The sequence below is a fragment of the Tauraco erythrolophus genome, chromosome 3, assembly GCF_009769465.1.
Source record: "Tauraco erythrolophus isolate bTauEry1 chromosome 3, bTauEry1.pri, whole genome shotgun sequence".
NCBI lineage: Eukaryota > Metazoa > Chordata > Aves > Musophagiformes > Musophagidae > Tauraco > Tauraco erythrolophus.
Window position 1 is genome coordinate 58,289,515 of NC_141467.1, and position 15,668 is coordinate 58,305,182.

Below are 15,668 nucleotides of genomic sequence, written 5' to 3' on the forward strand. Positions count from 1 at the left end.
GAGTCCCGTGAAACCAAAAGAAGTGACTTCTGCACACTTTCCACGGAAGGAAAGGCACCGAAGCAGCATCTGGAACTTATTACCCATGTTTCACAGCTCACTGGTGGGCAGCAAGTGAGCCACTCCGGCTCCTACAGACCCTATGTAAAACACGCACACAATGACTTTCAGCTGCAGGAAACTTGAAACGGCTTCTGCTGGCCCCATGAGGAAGAGACTGACTCCCTTTTGGCTCACCTGGGAGGACAGGCCTGTATGGGTACCACCGCAGCCTTTAGATGTGGTAGGACGCAGGTGGAGCGTGCACACACACGCGCACAGAGCAATGGCATCCAGCCATCGGATGGGGTATTCCACTAATTGGTTAAGTCTGCTCTGGTCTCTGACCACCATTTGGCAGATACTGACAGTTTCCACTTAAAGCCAGCCAACCTCACCGGAAAGCCAGCTGTGCCGGCAGAGCGGCTGATCTCAGGAAGATGTCATTGAACAACTGTTTGAACTCTTTCAAGAAATGGTGGGTCTGACTTGAAGCGGGCTGAAATCCCCTGGGGGTCTTTGCTGGATATGGGAATACAGACATTAATTTACGTGAGAGTTATACTTCAGTGTTCCCGAGTTACACGTAAGGATATCATCTTCATTCTGGTGCTGGGACTGCTTCCAAGTTCACCTTAAGCTGAAATGGATTCTCTTTGCTGTTCACATATATGTCATTTTTTCTGTTCCTGTGAGTGTTGCTACATCCTCATAAATATTAGCAACTTGTCATAGTGGTTGCCATGATGGAAAGAGTCATTTATTTATAAAGAGGAAACAGATGGCACACAATACTTTAATGAATTTCAACATGTTTGAAAAATGAAATACCTTTTAAAAAAATAATATCAGTTTTGCGAAGCTGTTAAATGCTGTTTCACACAATCACAAGGGAGGCTTGTTCTTCAATACACTGGGGGTACACAGAGCCACAGCAGAAGCGAGGCCAAAAAAGTCACAGAATGGAGTAGTTTTATGAAAGTCTATAAAGTCATGAGCATAGTTTTATTAGCTGCTGCCATTCAATACGTGGAGTTGTAACAGTAGGTGAATGGGAGACGAAGGTGAGAGCAGATGGAAAGAGCCTTGAAGAATCTGAGTCTTGGTGTTGAGGATAAGGAAGGAAAGAGAGAAAGCAAGTCAAGACACACAAAACCCCTTCTCAGAATTTCAGGTGCATATATTGACCATGTTTCATTATAAATACGCTCTCAGGTGCAGAGAAATCACCACTTATTTTCTGAAAGAGTAGATAAGTAATACCAGCATTCATGATCTTATTTTTAACTGGGTTGTAAGTATAAGCATATTGTCCACTTGTAGTGGTGAGTCCTTGCTATAAAGTTATAACCAAGGAAAAAACATTCACTGCACATGAATGGCACTTAGAGACCAGGAGTGTTAGTTTTTAAACCATTTTTTAAAAAAAGTGGTTTTTTTTAATAATTATGAATATACGTACAAACTTGTAGATTACAGTATTTTAATGTAAAAACCTAGGCTTTTACTAGACTGCGAACAGGGTATAATCTGTACCTCCAGATACTCAGCATTATGTTTTAATAACCTGACTACACTTTTCTACTAGAAAGTGCCTGATTCTCAGCGGGATGGAGCAATTGGAAGGCCAGGTTGGATGAGGCTTTGAGCAACCTGGTGTAGTGGAGGGTTTCCCTGCCCATGGCAGGGGGGTTGAAACTAGATGATCTTTGAGATCCCTTCCAACCCAAACCATTCTATGATTCTATGATTCTACGATTTTTGCATTTTTCCCCATCCAAATTATTTTAATTTACTCATTTTGTAGTCTGGTAGACCTAAATCTCTGTACCTCATTTTGAACTAAAAGGTCATCTGATAATCTGTGTCTGATTATTAAAACATATATTGCTGCCACTGTCTGTTCCCAAACATTTTAAAGCCAGCATTTTTAATATACTAGTCGGTGCTTTCTTGGACCAGGCAGAGTGGAAAAGCTAAGGTGGCTGGTACAGTACATGAGGGTGGAGGCCCTGAATGAAGCTTTTATAAAAACCATCTCATAGGAGCTTTCATCTCTTCTTTCCAGTTTGGATTAGGTTTTTTGGCATACATTTGCAAGAAAGTCATCATGTCATTGCATTCAAGTGGCAAGAGCCAGCTTAGTACTTTGCGAATTTCTCTTGGAAATTGCTCTGCAATGATCTACCCAGAAAACATCCATTTCCCTGTTTGGTTATAAGCAAGATCATGAGGTATTTATTTTAGGGCTCAATTTACTTGCTTTTCTCACTTTGTTCCTATGGAAATTTGTTTGAAACATTTCTTTGAATTTAATTAGCTTGTACTGGTGTCATTTTGAGAAATGAATTTCTTTGCCTCTGGTTAGTTATAATGCCAGGGCAGATGGATTTAACACAAGCCTAAGCCTTTTTTTTGTGTGTGTGTGTGTGAGGGGAAATGATTCCTACAGGCTCAGGTAATAATTTGGAAAATACAAAGACAGCTGAATCATTCCTATTCTGAATACAGTAATAAGAAGTAGTATGTTCAACCACCGGTCACCATTAGCCATCAAGATAGCTAATCCAACTTTGGAGCTTTCTCTCTGAGTACATTTATACACATTCATATATGTTGTCTCTAAGGCTGGCTAGGTGTTGCTTGCAGGGGTCCTCCTTTCCTTACTATTCAGCTGAGCAGCCTCAGCGGGAGGGTGTTTGCTCCCAGCCCCCTGAAAGCCTGGGTGTCTTGGAGATCCCTGGTGAGGATTTGGATCTCCCATGGCTGAGGTGAGAACCCATTTTGGATCTCTCACGTTTCCACCAAGCGTAGCATTCTACAAGTTGTGTCTGTTGGATGTCACTCTTCAATAGCCATGGTGAAGTGTCTCGTGTTGGACACACAGTGCTGTCAATATACATGTAAGGGCTGAGAGCAGGTGTGTGCCAGACAGCTGGTTGTTTGGACTGAGACATTTCCACACATACTACTAATCAGGTGGGGAAATGCACAGTTCTGAGTACAAACATCAAGTGGCTTTAGATGCCTTCAGGTTTGGGTGGAAGAAGTGAGCAGGCACTGTCAATATCTCTGAGCATTTTGATGCCTGTGCTCACCTTAACACTGGCATGGCTCAAGTAGGCTGCTAGATACAATTTGTAAATTTGTTTTTGGACTTGCACTATGAAAACTAAGTCAAGAACTATGACCTTTATGTTTTTACCTACAGTTCCGCATGTGGTGTGCTGAGGCTGTAGTTTTTAAGCTGCTGTTTGAGTAATTCCAGCATGTGGATCCACTCACAAAATCCTTTACCTGCTTATCCCAAGGTCTCATGCACAATCAAATTCTTTTTTTTTTTTTTAAAGCTAAATGCCCTTATATAAACAGCTACATCTACTGGTAGGTCGGTAGGTGCTGGTAGGAAAAACTTCATCAGAAATAGAGGAACAGAGAAGAAAGCTCTTGGCAGAAACCCCCCAAACATTCAACATATACCCCCCACACTCAATCCTTCTCTTTTCCAAAACACAGAGGCTTTCTTATCTGTTTCCTTTGTTTCTTTTTTGTTCTGCAATTTTTCAAGCATTAGAGAGAGACAGTTTCCCAGAAGATTATGAGACCATATGGAAATCCATTTGTCTTTAGCATACAGTAGTTGCTAAATAGATATAACTTTGAAACCCTCTCTGGGAAATAAGTGACAGAGACATTCAGTTAACCCAAACAACACATTTCACAGTAAGTGTGTACTATCAAAAGACTTTTAGACCGAATAGCTAAATGTCCCCTTATTTAAGGATATTGAGGGAGCCAGGACCAGGGGATCACAGAATCACAGAATGTTAGGGATTGGAAGGGACCTCAAAGATCATCTAGTTCCAAACCCCCTGCCATGGGCAGAGAAATCGTCCACTACACCAGGTTGCCCAAAGCCTCATCCAGCCTGGCCTTGAACACTTCCAAGGATGGGGCATCCACAGTTTCTCTGGGCAACCTGTTCCAGTGCCTCACCATCCTCAGAGTCAAGAATTTCTTCCTTATATCTAATCGAAATCTCCCCTCTTTCAGTTTGAATCCATTGCCCCTTGTCCTATCACTACACGCACTTGTAAAAAGTTCCTCTCCAGCTTTCCTGTAGGCCCCCTTTAGGTACTGGAAAGCTGCAATAAGATCACCCCAGAGCCTTCTCTTCTCCAGGCTGAACAGCCCCAACTCTCTCAGCCTGTCTTCATAGCAGAGGTGCTCCAACCCTCGGATCATCTTCGTGGCCCTCCTCTGGACCCACTCGAGCAGCTCCATGTCCTTCTTATGTTGGGGACTCCAGAGCTGAACACAGTATTCCAGGTGGGGTCTCACGAGAGCTGAGTAGAGGGGCAGAGTCACCTCCCTTGACCTGCTGGCCACGCTTCTTTTGATACAGCCCAGGATTTGCTTTCTGGGCTGCCAGCGCACATTGCTGGCTCATGTTGAGCTTCTCATCCACCAGCACTCCCAAGTCCTTCTCCTCAGGGCTGCTCTCAATCCATTCTCCGCCCAGTCTGTACTTGTGCTTGGGATTACCCCGACCCACGTGCAGGACCTTGCTCTTGGCCTTGTTGAACTTCATGAGGTTCTCACAGGCCCACCTCTCCAGCCTGTCAAGGTCCTCTGGATGGTATCCCTTCCCTCCAGTGTGTCCACAACACCACACAACATGGTGTCATCTGCAAAGTTGCTCACACAAGAACACGTCCAGGCAGGTTTTGAACATCTCCAGAGAAGGAGACTCCACAATCTCTCTGGGCAGCCTGTTCCAGTGTTCTGTTACCCTTACTGTGAAGAGGTTCTTCCTCACGTTTGAGCGGAACCTCCTATGTTCCAGCTTATATCCATTTCCCCTTGTCCTATCATTGGATGCCAGTGAGAACAGCCTGGCTCCATCCACATGACAGTCACCCTTTACATATTTATAAACATTAATGAGGTCCCCCCTCAGTCTCCTCCAAGCTAAAGAGACCCAGCTCCCTCAGCCTTTCCTCATAAGGGAGATGCTCCACCCCCTTAATCATCCTTGTGGCCCTGCGCTGGACTCTCTCAAGCAGGGTCCATGGGATTTCTCCTAGCAATTGTTTGAAGAGATCAAAGTTGGCCCTACTGAAGTCCAGGGTTCTAGTTCTGCTTGGTATTCTCTTCCTGCCACATGAGATCCTGAACTCCACCATTTCATGGTCACTACAACCAAGGCTACCCTCAACCTTCAGTGCTTCAACCAGACCCTCCTTATTAGTGAGAATAAGATCCAGCAGTGCTCCTCTCCTAGTAGGCTCATCCACCATTTGCATCAGGAAGTTATCATCAATGCACTGAAGGAACCTCCTGGACTGTGGATGGCTGGCTGAGCAGGCCTTCCAGCAGATATCAGGATAGTTGAAGTCCCCCATGACAACCAGGGCCTGCATTTGCGAGACCGCTATCAGCTGCCTGTAGAAGGCCTCATCAACATCCTCATCCTGATCCGGTGGTCTGTAATAGATACCAATAACAGTATCACACAAGCCAGATTGTCCTTTAATTCGCACCCACAAGCTCTCAACTTGCTCCCAATCTGTCCCTGGACAGAACTCAATGCACCCTAGTTGCTCCCTCACGTAAAGAGCAACTCTACCACCTCGCCTTGCTGGCCTGTCTTTCCTGAAGAGGACATAGCCATCCATGACCACATTCCAGTCATGCAAGCTATCCCACCAAGTCTCAGTAATTGCTACAAGATCATAACTCCCTGATCGAACACAGATTTCTAACTTCTCCTGTTTGTTCCCCATGCTGCGTGCATTGGTGTACAGGCATTTCAGAGAGCCAACTGAGCACGCTGATTTCACCGTAGGGGGGTGGGAGACCTTATTCCCTGAGCCTAGCTTAGTGAACCTAGTTATATCCCCCTCCCCCTTCAAACCTAGTTTAAAGCCCTCTTGATGAGCCCCGCCAGCTCATGAGCAAGAATCCTTTCCCCCTTTGAGACAGCTGAAATCTGTCATTTGCAATCAGACCCAGTTCTGTGAAAGCCTCCCCATGATCAAAGAACCCAAATTTCTGTCGGTGGCACCCGTCTCTAAGCCATCTGTTATTCAAGTATGTTTTCCTGTTCCTTTCTGTATTCTTTCCTGCCACTAAAGGGATTGAGGAAAACACTACCTGCGCTCCTGACCCTTCAACCAAATGCCCCAATGCCCTGAAGTCCCTTTTGATGGCTTTTGGACCTCTCTGCTACCTCATCAGTTCCGACCTGCATGACCAGTAACAGATAATAATCAGGTACATCCTGAAACCATCTGGTACAGCCCATGCTGGGAAGCTTGTCGTCTTACAGTCAATATAAATATTTGTAGATATACTGAAGGGAGAATGAACTCTGCCAAAGTTTTTGCTCCTGATTTAACTAGAGGAATTTTTCACTCGGTTTAGTGTTCAACTAAAATAGAAACAGCAAGAAGTCGTAGGCCTTGTCTGCCATGCAAAGTTCCACTGAGAACTGATTTTAAATAGATCTAGTTAAATGAAAGGACATCACTAGAATACATGCACTTACATCAATGCACATGATGATTTTATTGGTTTAATTTAACTTTAAATCAGTTTAAATGTGTCTATTTCAGCAGTTAACACTGACTGGAGCAAATAAATTTAAAAATTAATGTAATTTAAGTGGTGTCCTTTCCCAGTTGAAGGAGGTTTTATAGAGCTTTTTTCCTCCCATTTATTGATCTCAGTGGTATTCTGTGAACATACTTAAAGAACCATTTTTTTTCACAGAATTCACTTGCAAAACTACTGAATTCAGTCATCTGCACATGATTAATATATCTGTGGCACATATATACTATTCTACTGTATAGTGAGATCAATATTGGCACGTAACTTTTGGAAAAGCTTTTTCATTGTTGGCTTTTACCAAATGTCTTGTTGAAAAGAAAATTGGTAGGCCTGTGACAAATATGTAGAAACCCTTTTTTATAACTTTTAAAAAAATATATTTGGATTTAAATTTAAGCAATTTACTGCAATGTTGTGAGTTTATTCACAATGTTGTTTTTTTTTTTTTTTAAAAGACAATAGAGTGAAAGAAAGCCAAAATAAATAAAATGTACTTGTAATGTAGTAGCAGCTACAGTTCTTCATATCAGTGTGGCTGGTTCTCTACTAGAATGAAAACTATGAAATAAATCTGTTTTTTCTGGCCAAAGGAACTGTATTTAAAACAAAAGAATGCCCTTGTCTCAGAAAATGAACAAATAGTAGAAACTAGAACTGACTAGCACTAATACTTGGGGATGTTTACAATGCAGGTAATTTTAGTGACCTCCAACCTGATAATGTTCCCTTAAGCTAACCAGCCTGCCCTCTCCATTGTTCAGAGCCCTGACTACACTCAGACTAAAAATCACCACATGTGTTAAGCAAACCCCGAAACAACCTCCTAAGAACTCTTTATACAAGATGCGGTGGCCAGTCAAGGCAATAAAACAATGGTTTACAAGAAGCCCAAATAAAACCCAGAGCTGTCCTGAGTAGGACAGCCTGTGGTGAGTCAATGGGTAAACATTGTCAGTGTGGAAAGAGAGGGACAGGACCAACAGCTAAAAAAGATGAGGGCAAGTCTGTGAGTAAATCCAAGCAAGCTGCACTGCCTTTGTTCTCATGCACCTGGGGCCTTAGAGTCTGAGTTAGGATTACTTTCTCCTCCACCCCCCTTAAGTCCTTTTAGTAATTTTAAAACTTGCATAAAATATGCAAGAAGAAAAGTTTGAAGAAAAGTTCTCTTGTGCTATGTGTTGCCTAAGGAAACCTCCATGTTATGATTAGATCTGTTGTGGTAAGATCCTTAACAATTTATTTCAGTGGGAAAACTTCCATTGAATTTAATAGTATCAGGGCCCAAACTACATATCCATGAATCATTTCAAGGCAGTTTACTATTCAGGGATATTGGCTTCTTACCAAATGACTGTCTTATTTAGATCATAAAGCAGATTGTCTTCGTTCCATGCTATATTCAGTCTCATGGATGTGCTCTTGAAAGGAACCTGAAACTTGGATATGTTAACTTTGGTGAAATTGCCTTAATGCTCTAACACATTACACTACTATAGTGAATTACATTTTGATAGAAAATGTGCTCACATGTCCTATAAAAGACAAATTTATGCTAGATCTATTTTAGTAATGTGGTTACAGTTCTGTGTCTCTCCTTAAGGTAAATCTAACCACGTAAGAAAGATCTACTTGATAAAATTCAAATGAAAGCACCTCTTGTTATTCCATACAATAAGGCATTTTCAAAATGGTAAATGAAATGTCCTTGCTTGAAATTGCATTGTGAAAACGAGGACTTTGTTGCGTAAACACAACTGTGCAGCAGTGATGGCCCTCACCAGCTAAGCAAAATGTTCTTGGGAGACGTTTGGGCAGGCTCGTAGTTGCACAGAAGGGACCCAGCAATGGGGGAGGACCCTGTCTGCAGGGGCTGATGCCTGGGCATGGAGTACATTTGCTTTCTAACTGGCCCATGGGCACCACTACTACCTGGAAGGCTGTGAGGGTGGCCCGGGCAACTGGCATGGCTGTTGGTGGACTGGTGCACATGTAGGTGCCTGGAATGGTTTTTAGGCTCCTGTTCACTCTTTGTACCGTAATCCAAGGATGCTGAGAGAACTGCTGTCTTTCATCTTTGTAAGGTTGTAGAGATTGTAGGAGATCTCCAATGATGGCAGAATGGCAAGTATTGCACCTGCGTTCAAAAAAGACCTAAAGTTCAGCCTAGAAAACTACAGGTCGGTCAGCCTCACTTTGGTCACTTTTGGGAAAATCACGAAGTGAGTCCTCTTGCAATAGGTTTCTAGGCACACGAAGGAGAAGGTGGTAATTTGGAACAGTCAGTATGGATTGACCAAAGTTAAACCATACCTGACTGACCTGATTGTCTTCTATGAAGAGATTACTTGGTTTGTGGATGAGTGGAGAACAGTGGATGTCATTTATCTTGACTTTAGCAAGGCTTTTGGCACTGTCTTGCATCATGTTCTTCTAACCAAGATAAGATGTCACAGTTTTGATGCTGAACAACAAGATGGTAAAATAACTGGTTGGGTGATTGGTCTTAGAGGGTGGTGGTTAATGGATTATACACTGCCTGGAGGCCTAACAAGTGGAGCGCTGTACAGTCTCTCCCTGGACCTGACCTGTTGAACATTTTCATAAACGACATGGAGGAGACAACGGAGTGCCCTTTCATCAGACTTGCAGAAGTTGCCAAACTGGGATGGTCAGGGTTGGACTGTTTGCGCTGTGAAGCTGCAGGACTGGGGCTTGTTCAGCCTGGAAATGAGGAGGCTTTGGAGGCACGTAACAGTGTGTCATACTCTGTTCCCGTAACTATTGGAGATCATTGAAAAGATGAAGCCATGATCTTCACAATGATGCATGGTGAGAGGACAACAAACAAAGGGCACAAGTTGAAAGAAGAGATGTTCATACTGGATATGAGGATATACCTTTTCGCCTTGAAGACAATGGAGTAGTGGCACAGGCTGCCCAGGGTGGTTGTGCAGCCTCTACCCTTGGAGGTTTTTAAGACTTGACTGGAGAAAGGCTCAAGCACATGGTTTGAGCTCATGGCTGAATCTACCTTCAGCAGGAGACTGGACTGGAGAACTGCTGAGGTCCCTTCTGACTTGAATGATCCTTAATTCTTATGATCCTATAGATACAACTCCAGTTTGGCTTGGTGTTTTTCTGAGAAGCAATATATTGGGAAGGACTTTCTTTAGCCAATTCTATTTAAAGATGCCTTGGCCTCGTAACAGTCTTTCATAAAACAACTCTTTTGCCTGCTTGTCTCTTCCATCCCCAAAGTAAGGTTATTCTTTACAGCAACAGACGGAAGACCCATTGAAAGAAATGTCACTGACAGTGAGCAGTGAATCAGCGCCCGTCCTTAGTGTGTTCTTACCTCCGAAAAAGCTGCGCGATGATAATGCAACTGTGTAGTTACTGTAGACAATAGACACTTTATAACCCCAGACAAAGCCGAGATCAGAGAACTGTATAATGAACTATCCCTCACTTTTATACAAATGAGTAATTTGACAAAACCTAAGGATGTTTCGTGGGCTTCTGCGATAATGTGGAACATTTGCTTTCTGTGAAAAGGAACAAAACTGTAAAGTTGTGAAGATGGAAAACCTACGTACTGCTAAGAAATACACTCTAGAAACTGCTGGAATGTAACAGTATTCATATTGCTCTTATTTAAAAGTCATTCAGAGTTTGCACATATTTCATGTAATTCAAGAAGTAGCTATTATCATTAATTGTGTTTTCACATTGTGTTGACTGTACTAGGTATATACAGTGTATAGTATTTCTAGTCAAAGCTTAAGGCAGGCAAATACAGATTTTTGTCTGGCCTATAGAGATGAAAAAGAGGCAGAGGATGAAGAGGAGTCTACTCATTTAGGAGAAATAAAATTCCTCTGGTGGAGTGTTTTACGCAACAAACAGCCACAGTGGCGCAGTTCTGACAGCAACTCATCCTGAGCAGCATCTGTGGCTCCCACTGAGTTCCATCACTTGTACTGCATAGACTGGTAGCACTTAATGAGCTTAAGAATGAAATAATCCATCTCTTTGAGATTTTTAGGTTTTGTTTTCACTAGTTCATACTAAATTTTGCACTCAGCCATTTTGATTTGCAAAGTAAACTACCGCTCATTTTAACTCAGAAGCAAAATGTGGTTAAGAGAGGTTTATTTTTCCTTAAGTTGGTGTTCTGGTCCCTTGAAATATGGATCTGTAATAAGATGATGTTCCAAATTTTCATTACTTGCAGTCTGTTTCATATAACTGGAGATGAGTATGACGTGATTTGACGCATATAAGACTGGTCTTTTTCAGGATTCATTTAAATCCATCCCAGTTTAGAAGAAGAAACTTGTTTCACAGCTGTGTAGGTGCCCTGTATGAAGTGCATTGTCTTCTCAGTTCAGTTACTCTTAGGCAGGTGGTCACATCACAAACCATCAGAGTAACTGGCTTGAAAAAATAACCCTGTGTCTCTCAGGAGGGAGGACAGTAATTAACAGCATATGGAAAGAGTTGCTTTTACCACACGGATGAAAGGTACATTGGTAAAACAGGATGTGGGCAAATTTATGTTTCAGTTGTCTGTCTGTGCTTTGTGTCAGCCTGTGTCTAAACAGGAGTTTCTGGCTTATGGTGTGTCCAGATGATAATCAGAATAATTAATGTATTTGTTTGAAAATAATAGAAAATATAAAACAAGCTTAAAACTTGAGCAGTTCACTGACTTCAGTTGTCAGAATCTGGCCTGCTGTAATTACACAGAAATTACAGCTGAATTTTGCAGAAAGTATTTTTATTTTTCATTTCACCCTACTGTCAGAAATAGTGGTACACACGTTTTCCAATTTTGTACGTTCATACTTCCCGAAACTTTGCCTAGAATCTGAAAAGTGTTAGAAAATATTGAAAAATCCATCCATGATTTTTAAGCTATCTTTGAAGAGTCTATCTTTCAGCTTCTACTGCCACAAAAAAAAAGCTATTGTAATGATAAGCATAAGCCTGAATTTCTCCAAAGTGCTTAACTTTAAACTGTTTGATATCAGCCAGAATTCCGGAAGATTTAAACTCAGATTAAAAATCTTTTTTTTTTTTTAATGTGAAAAGTCATGCAAATTGATAAATGAGTCTTACAATATCCTGTCTAGGATGACCATGTCATGCATATGGTTGAATTTATCATGTATCTCACACAAAGAACGGCAACGCTTGATAAGCAATTTTGTTGGATAATTACTTTTTTTTTTACATTTGCAAATAAAGCAGATTGATTTCCATCTTGAAGTAATTTACTAACACATTATAAACTCGTCAAAAGCTAAAGTGGTACAGTACACCTCATTTCCTGTTTACTAAATAATCCTTTGGCTGTCTGCTTTGTGTCTTTCAGGTTGAACCTGGAATTGTTCTCTGCCAGGGACGTGATGGAGCCTGGCGTCAGAGTCCTTCACCTGAAGGAAAACATTGCCTCCTTGGCTCAGCTTCTTGCAAGTACAAGCCATGGTGGATTCCCAGTGGTTTGCAGGCCCACGCCAGACCATGCAGAGGTGTTCCAGGGAACCATTAAAAGGTAAAAATACTGTCAAATTGATGTCATGTGATGTTTCTGGCCATTTATTAGATTTTCTTTTTTTTTTTACTTTAAGCATCTGTTTGTGAGGATTATTTGGGATGGATATGAAACCTCTTCCTACTTTCCTTAGCATGAACAGCAGGTGTCCTTTAAAGAAAGGACCTAGGTCCTTTCTAGTACAAGTTATCTATTGCATCAGGAATTTATTGAAACAGCACCGATGAAACAATCTTAGGGGAACTGTAGAAAAAGGGAAAATTGCCCTTCAGAGACTTGAAGGTTCAGCAAAACTGTAATTTAAAAGGATTTGTATCCAGTTACTCATGAAATGTCCCATGCCAATTCAAAGCTGGCCCACTCTTTCTTCAGAATTTTTTTCATTTTATTAGTGTATGCTTTTACAGGAAATGAGTTAACATAAATCATATCACAGACGAGATAAGCAACAAAGTCACTGGAAGTAACATGCTAGGGTAAACCAGAATTGGACTAAAGGCATCCTTGCCATACGGTGGACCCTCAAAAGGCATATAAAATCTCCTGATAAATGAAGTATTTATGGTACTGTATTTCATACAACTATGAGAGCGAATTCGTCCTTTCAGGAAGGTATCTTAACACTGTCTTTTGAATCGTGGGTCATGAGTGGGAGAAGCAGTGACTTAATTTTCACCTTGAGCATCCAAGAGGAAAGGAGAAGATGCATACGCAACTCTGACTGCACAGGAGTTCTCACAGCAAAACCCTATGAATTATGCTTCCAATAACTGTAATACATACACACGGTCAGTTTTGTATTGTAATGTCATCATCTTTCATAATTTGCATGGCGTCTTTTGTCCTGAATGACCATAGTAGTCTAAGATTTTTTTCTTGTAGAGAGTTTTTAAAATCCACTTCTAGTTTAATGCCTTAACTGCGTGGCAGTTGGGAGCTATCTGTGAGCAAAGGATAAAAGTACTTTCTTCTGTTGATTTGGGTGGGGAAAAAATGTTATCCGTGCATTGTCAGTGGAAATTTGGTTAGGACTTGTCTGCTTTATAACAAAATTTCAAGGATGAACTGCTGGCAGCTGGATTGCGCAAATTTACCTCATAGCAATGTGGTCAGCTGCCCTTTTGGAGCATGACGATGAGAAGGGAGTGAATACTTAATAAAAATTGTGAACTTGCTTCATTGACAAGTGAAAGACTTTGTATGAGCCTTTTAGGAAGAGAAATATCTACTTGGAATGAGAACTGTACAGTGGAAATCCTTTGGATAGCAGTGGTCTGCAGGAGTAATGACATCAATAAGTACAGTATCATATACTTGCATATGATAGATATACTTGTTTCCTCACAGTGATGCCATCATAAACAACACTAACAAGAAACGTGCTAAGGCACTAAAACCTAAATTTCTGAGTGATATTCTGCAGTCTACACCAATCTGAAGATATTATATAGCATAAACTAGTGCGCTTTCAGTTCTCAGCTGTCCACAGCAATAAAACTAGAAAGCACACTAACAACTGATACAGCCAAAATTCCTTTAAAATTCAATTTATAGTCTCATCATTTCCTTATGGATTCACCAAATCACTTGCAGTGAGCCTCCCAGGCTGCTGAAGAGTATGCTGAGTTTATGCAAATACTGTTGCACTTTGTAATGCAGAACAAAACGGTGTGGGAAGGAGCAAAAAGCACTGTCAGAAGGCTGATCATTAGCACATCTCAAAGACAGGCACCTTTAGAGAAAAGCTGATGCTACCTGACAATTCTGGTAGGCTTGTGGTTTTTGTAATCCCCAGAGCTCTTTTATGATACATTCTGTTAGAGCCTTTAAAGAGGTGAATGAAAAAGTTTGTTTCCCTGTCACTTTCAGCATAAATGAGCTGTTAGACTGTTCTGAGTAAAACCAAGATAATGTTTTAAATGGTTGACAAAGAAGCAGCAAATGGCTTTTTTTTGGCTAGTTGGTTGCTCACTCTAGTGAAACCCATACAGAGAGGTTGTCTGGGAGTAATGATTGTGTTTTGGGGTGCTCTGATGACACCCCTTTTTGCCTCAGTGCGTGCCCACCTGCCTGAGTACTTGTGTGATGAGTTCTGGTTGCCTGGTGCCCAGCAGGGACTGGAGGTGACTTTGCTGTTCTGCTGCTCTCACCAACACCAGGAAGGGAATGCTCTGCAGCCATCCTCTGAAACAAGTCTCCAAAAATGTGATGTGTCATGGAATTACTGTATTCATAACCATAAGTAGTTAGGATTCGGGTTTTCCATCTTACTCATAAAATTACAGGTCTTGCGGCACGTAACCGTTCAGACCAAGATGAGAAATGCTGTGAACTCCTTAAAGGAGAAGGAGGTAGTTCAAAGTCTTACCCCATGAGATCCAATGCAATCCCATGTGGAGATGACATGACTACAGACAGAAAAATAAGTTATTTTTCCATCTTGTAGTGTTAAAGTGGAGGAAATGTGGCTTGCCTGGCATATTTTAAACAAGGTGCGTTGAGGAAGATGCAAAAATAATTGTCGTGATCTTTTTCTTGAGAGTTGCCTCGGGCATTATTATTGATTTCCAAATGTGATTTTTTTTTTCTAGTACAAAAATGTTGTTGTTAGGTTAAAAAAACAGGGACAACAAGCTAGTGAAGGGAAAGAAGCAAACGATCTGCTAAGCTTGCATGAAGACAGCAGCAACTCATAATTTTTTAATACTGTTTCTCATTTATGTGTGTTTCTGTACCATTTCTTCTCATGAAATAAGCATGGATGAAACATTGTAAATTTGGACCAAATGTAAAAGTTATTCAGTACCTGCCCACACTTGGAAACTGTAATGATGAGAGTCACTGTACAAGGATAAAGTGTTGTTATGTTTTGTAATACATACGAATGAGTCTGACCCTTTCAAGAGAAAAGGTCAATGTCAGTTCTTACAAAAGCAAGGACTGTGGCCAAGCAGTGTTGGCTGGGACTTGTATGGGCCTACGAATGCACCTCAGTGCTGGCCTATAGCAAACACCCAGATGTTCCAATTTTATTAAAAGAAACCTCAAACAAACTCCCCCCCCTAGTCTTTCAGCCCTGCTTTGTGGGGCCAGATTTTTCTCCTACTCTTTGTGATCTGGATGGTTACCCACGGCGGATCAAGATGAGATCACCAAACATGTTTTTACATGGGTGACCTAAATCTGAAGTTGTTATCTTCCCCAGTTGAGTAAACAGTAGAGAATAAAACAAAAGCAATTACTAAAGAAAACTCTTTGGCTTCAAAATTGTTAGAGAGGAAGCAAACTGTAGTGGAGAAGCAAGTTTCCAAAACAAAGATCTCCTTAGAGTAATACTTTTGACACTTTGCCATAGGCAGAGCTCTGTGCATGCCTGGGAAACCCTCACAGAATCCAGTTTGAGGAACGTGTGGCTGGTGAACTTGATGCACAGATTGACGGGGACGATTGACTTACT

General features: G+C 41.5%; 1 protein-coding gene across 1 annotated transcript in view; it reads left to right on the forward strand.

Annotated features, from left to right (window-relative positions):
- Window positions 1-15,668, forward strand: part of LOC147529018 (chloride channel protein C-like) — an 84,959-nt gene that overhangs the window by 55,631 nt on the left and 13,660 nt on the right. Inside the window, exon 13 of the mRNA XM_086608432.1 lies at window positions 12,032-12,211. Coding sequence (XP_086464558.1) covers window positions 12,032-12,211 — 180 coding nt within the window. The remainder of the gene's footprint in view (window positions 1-12,031; window positions 12,212-15,668) is intronic.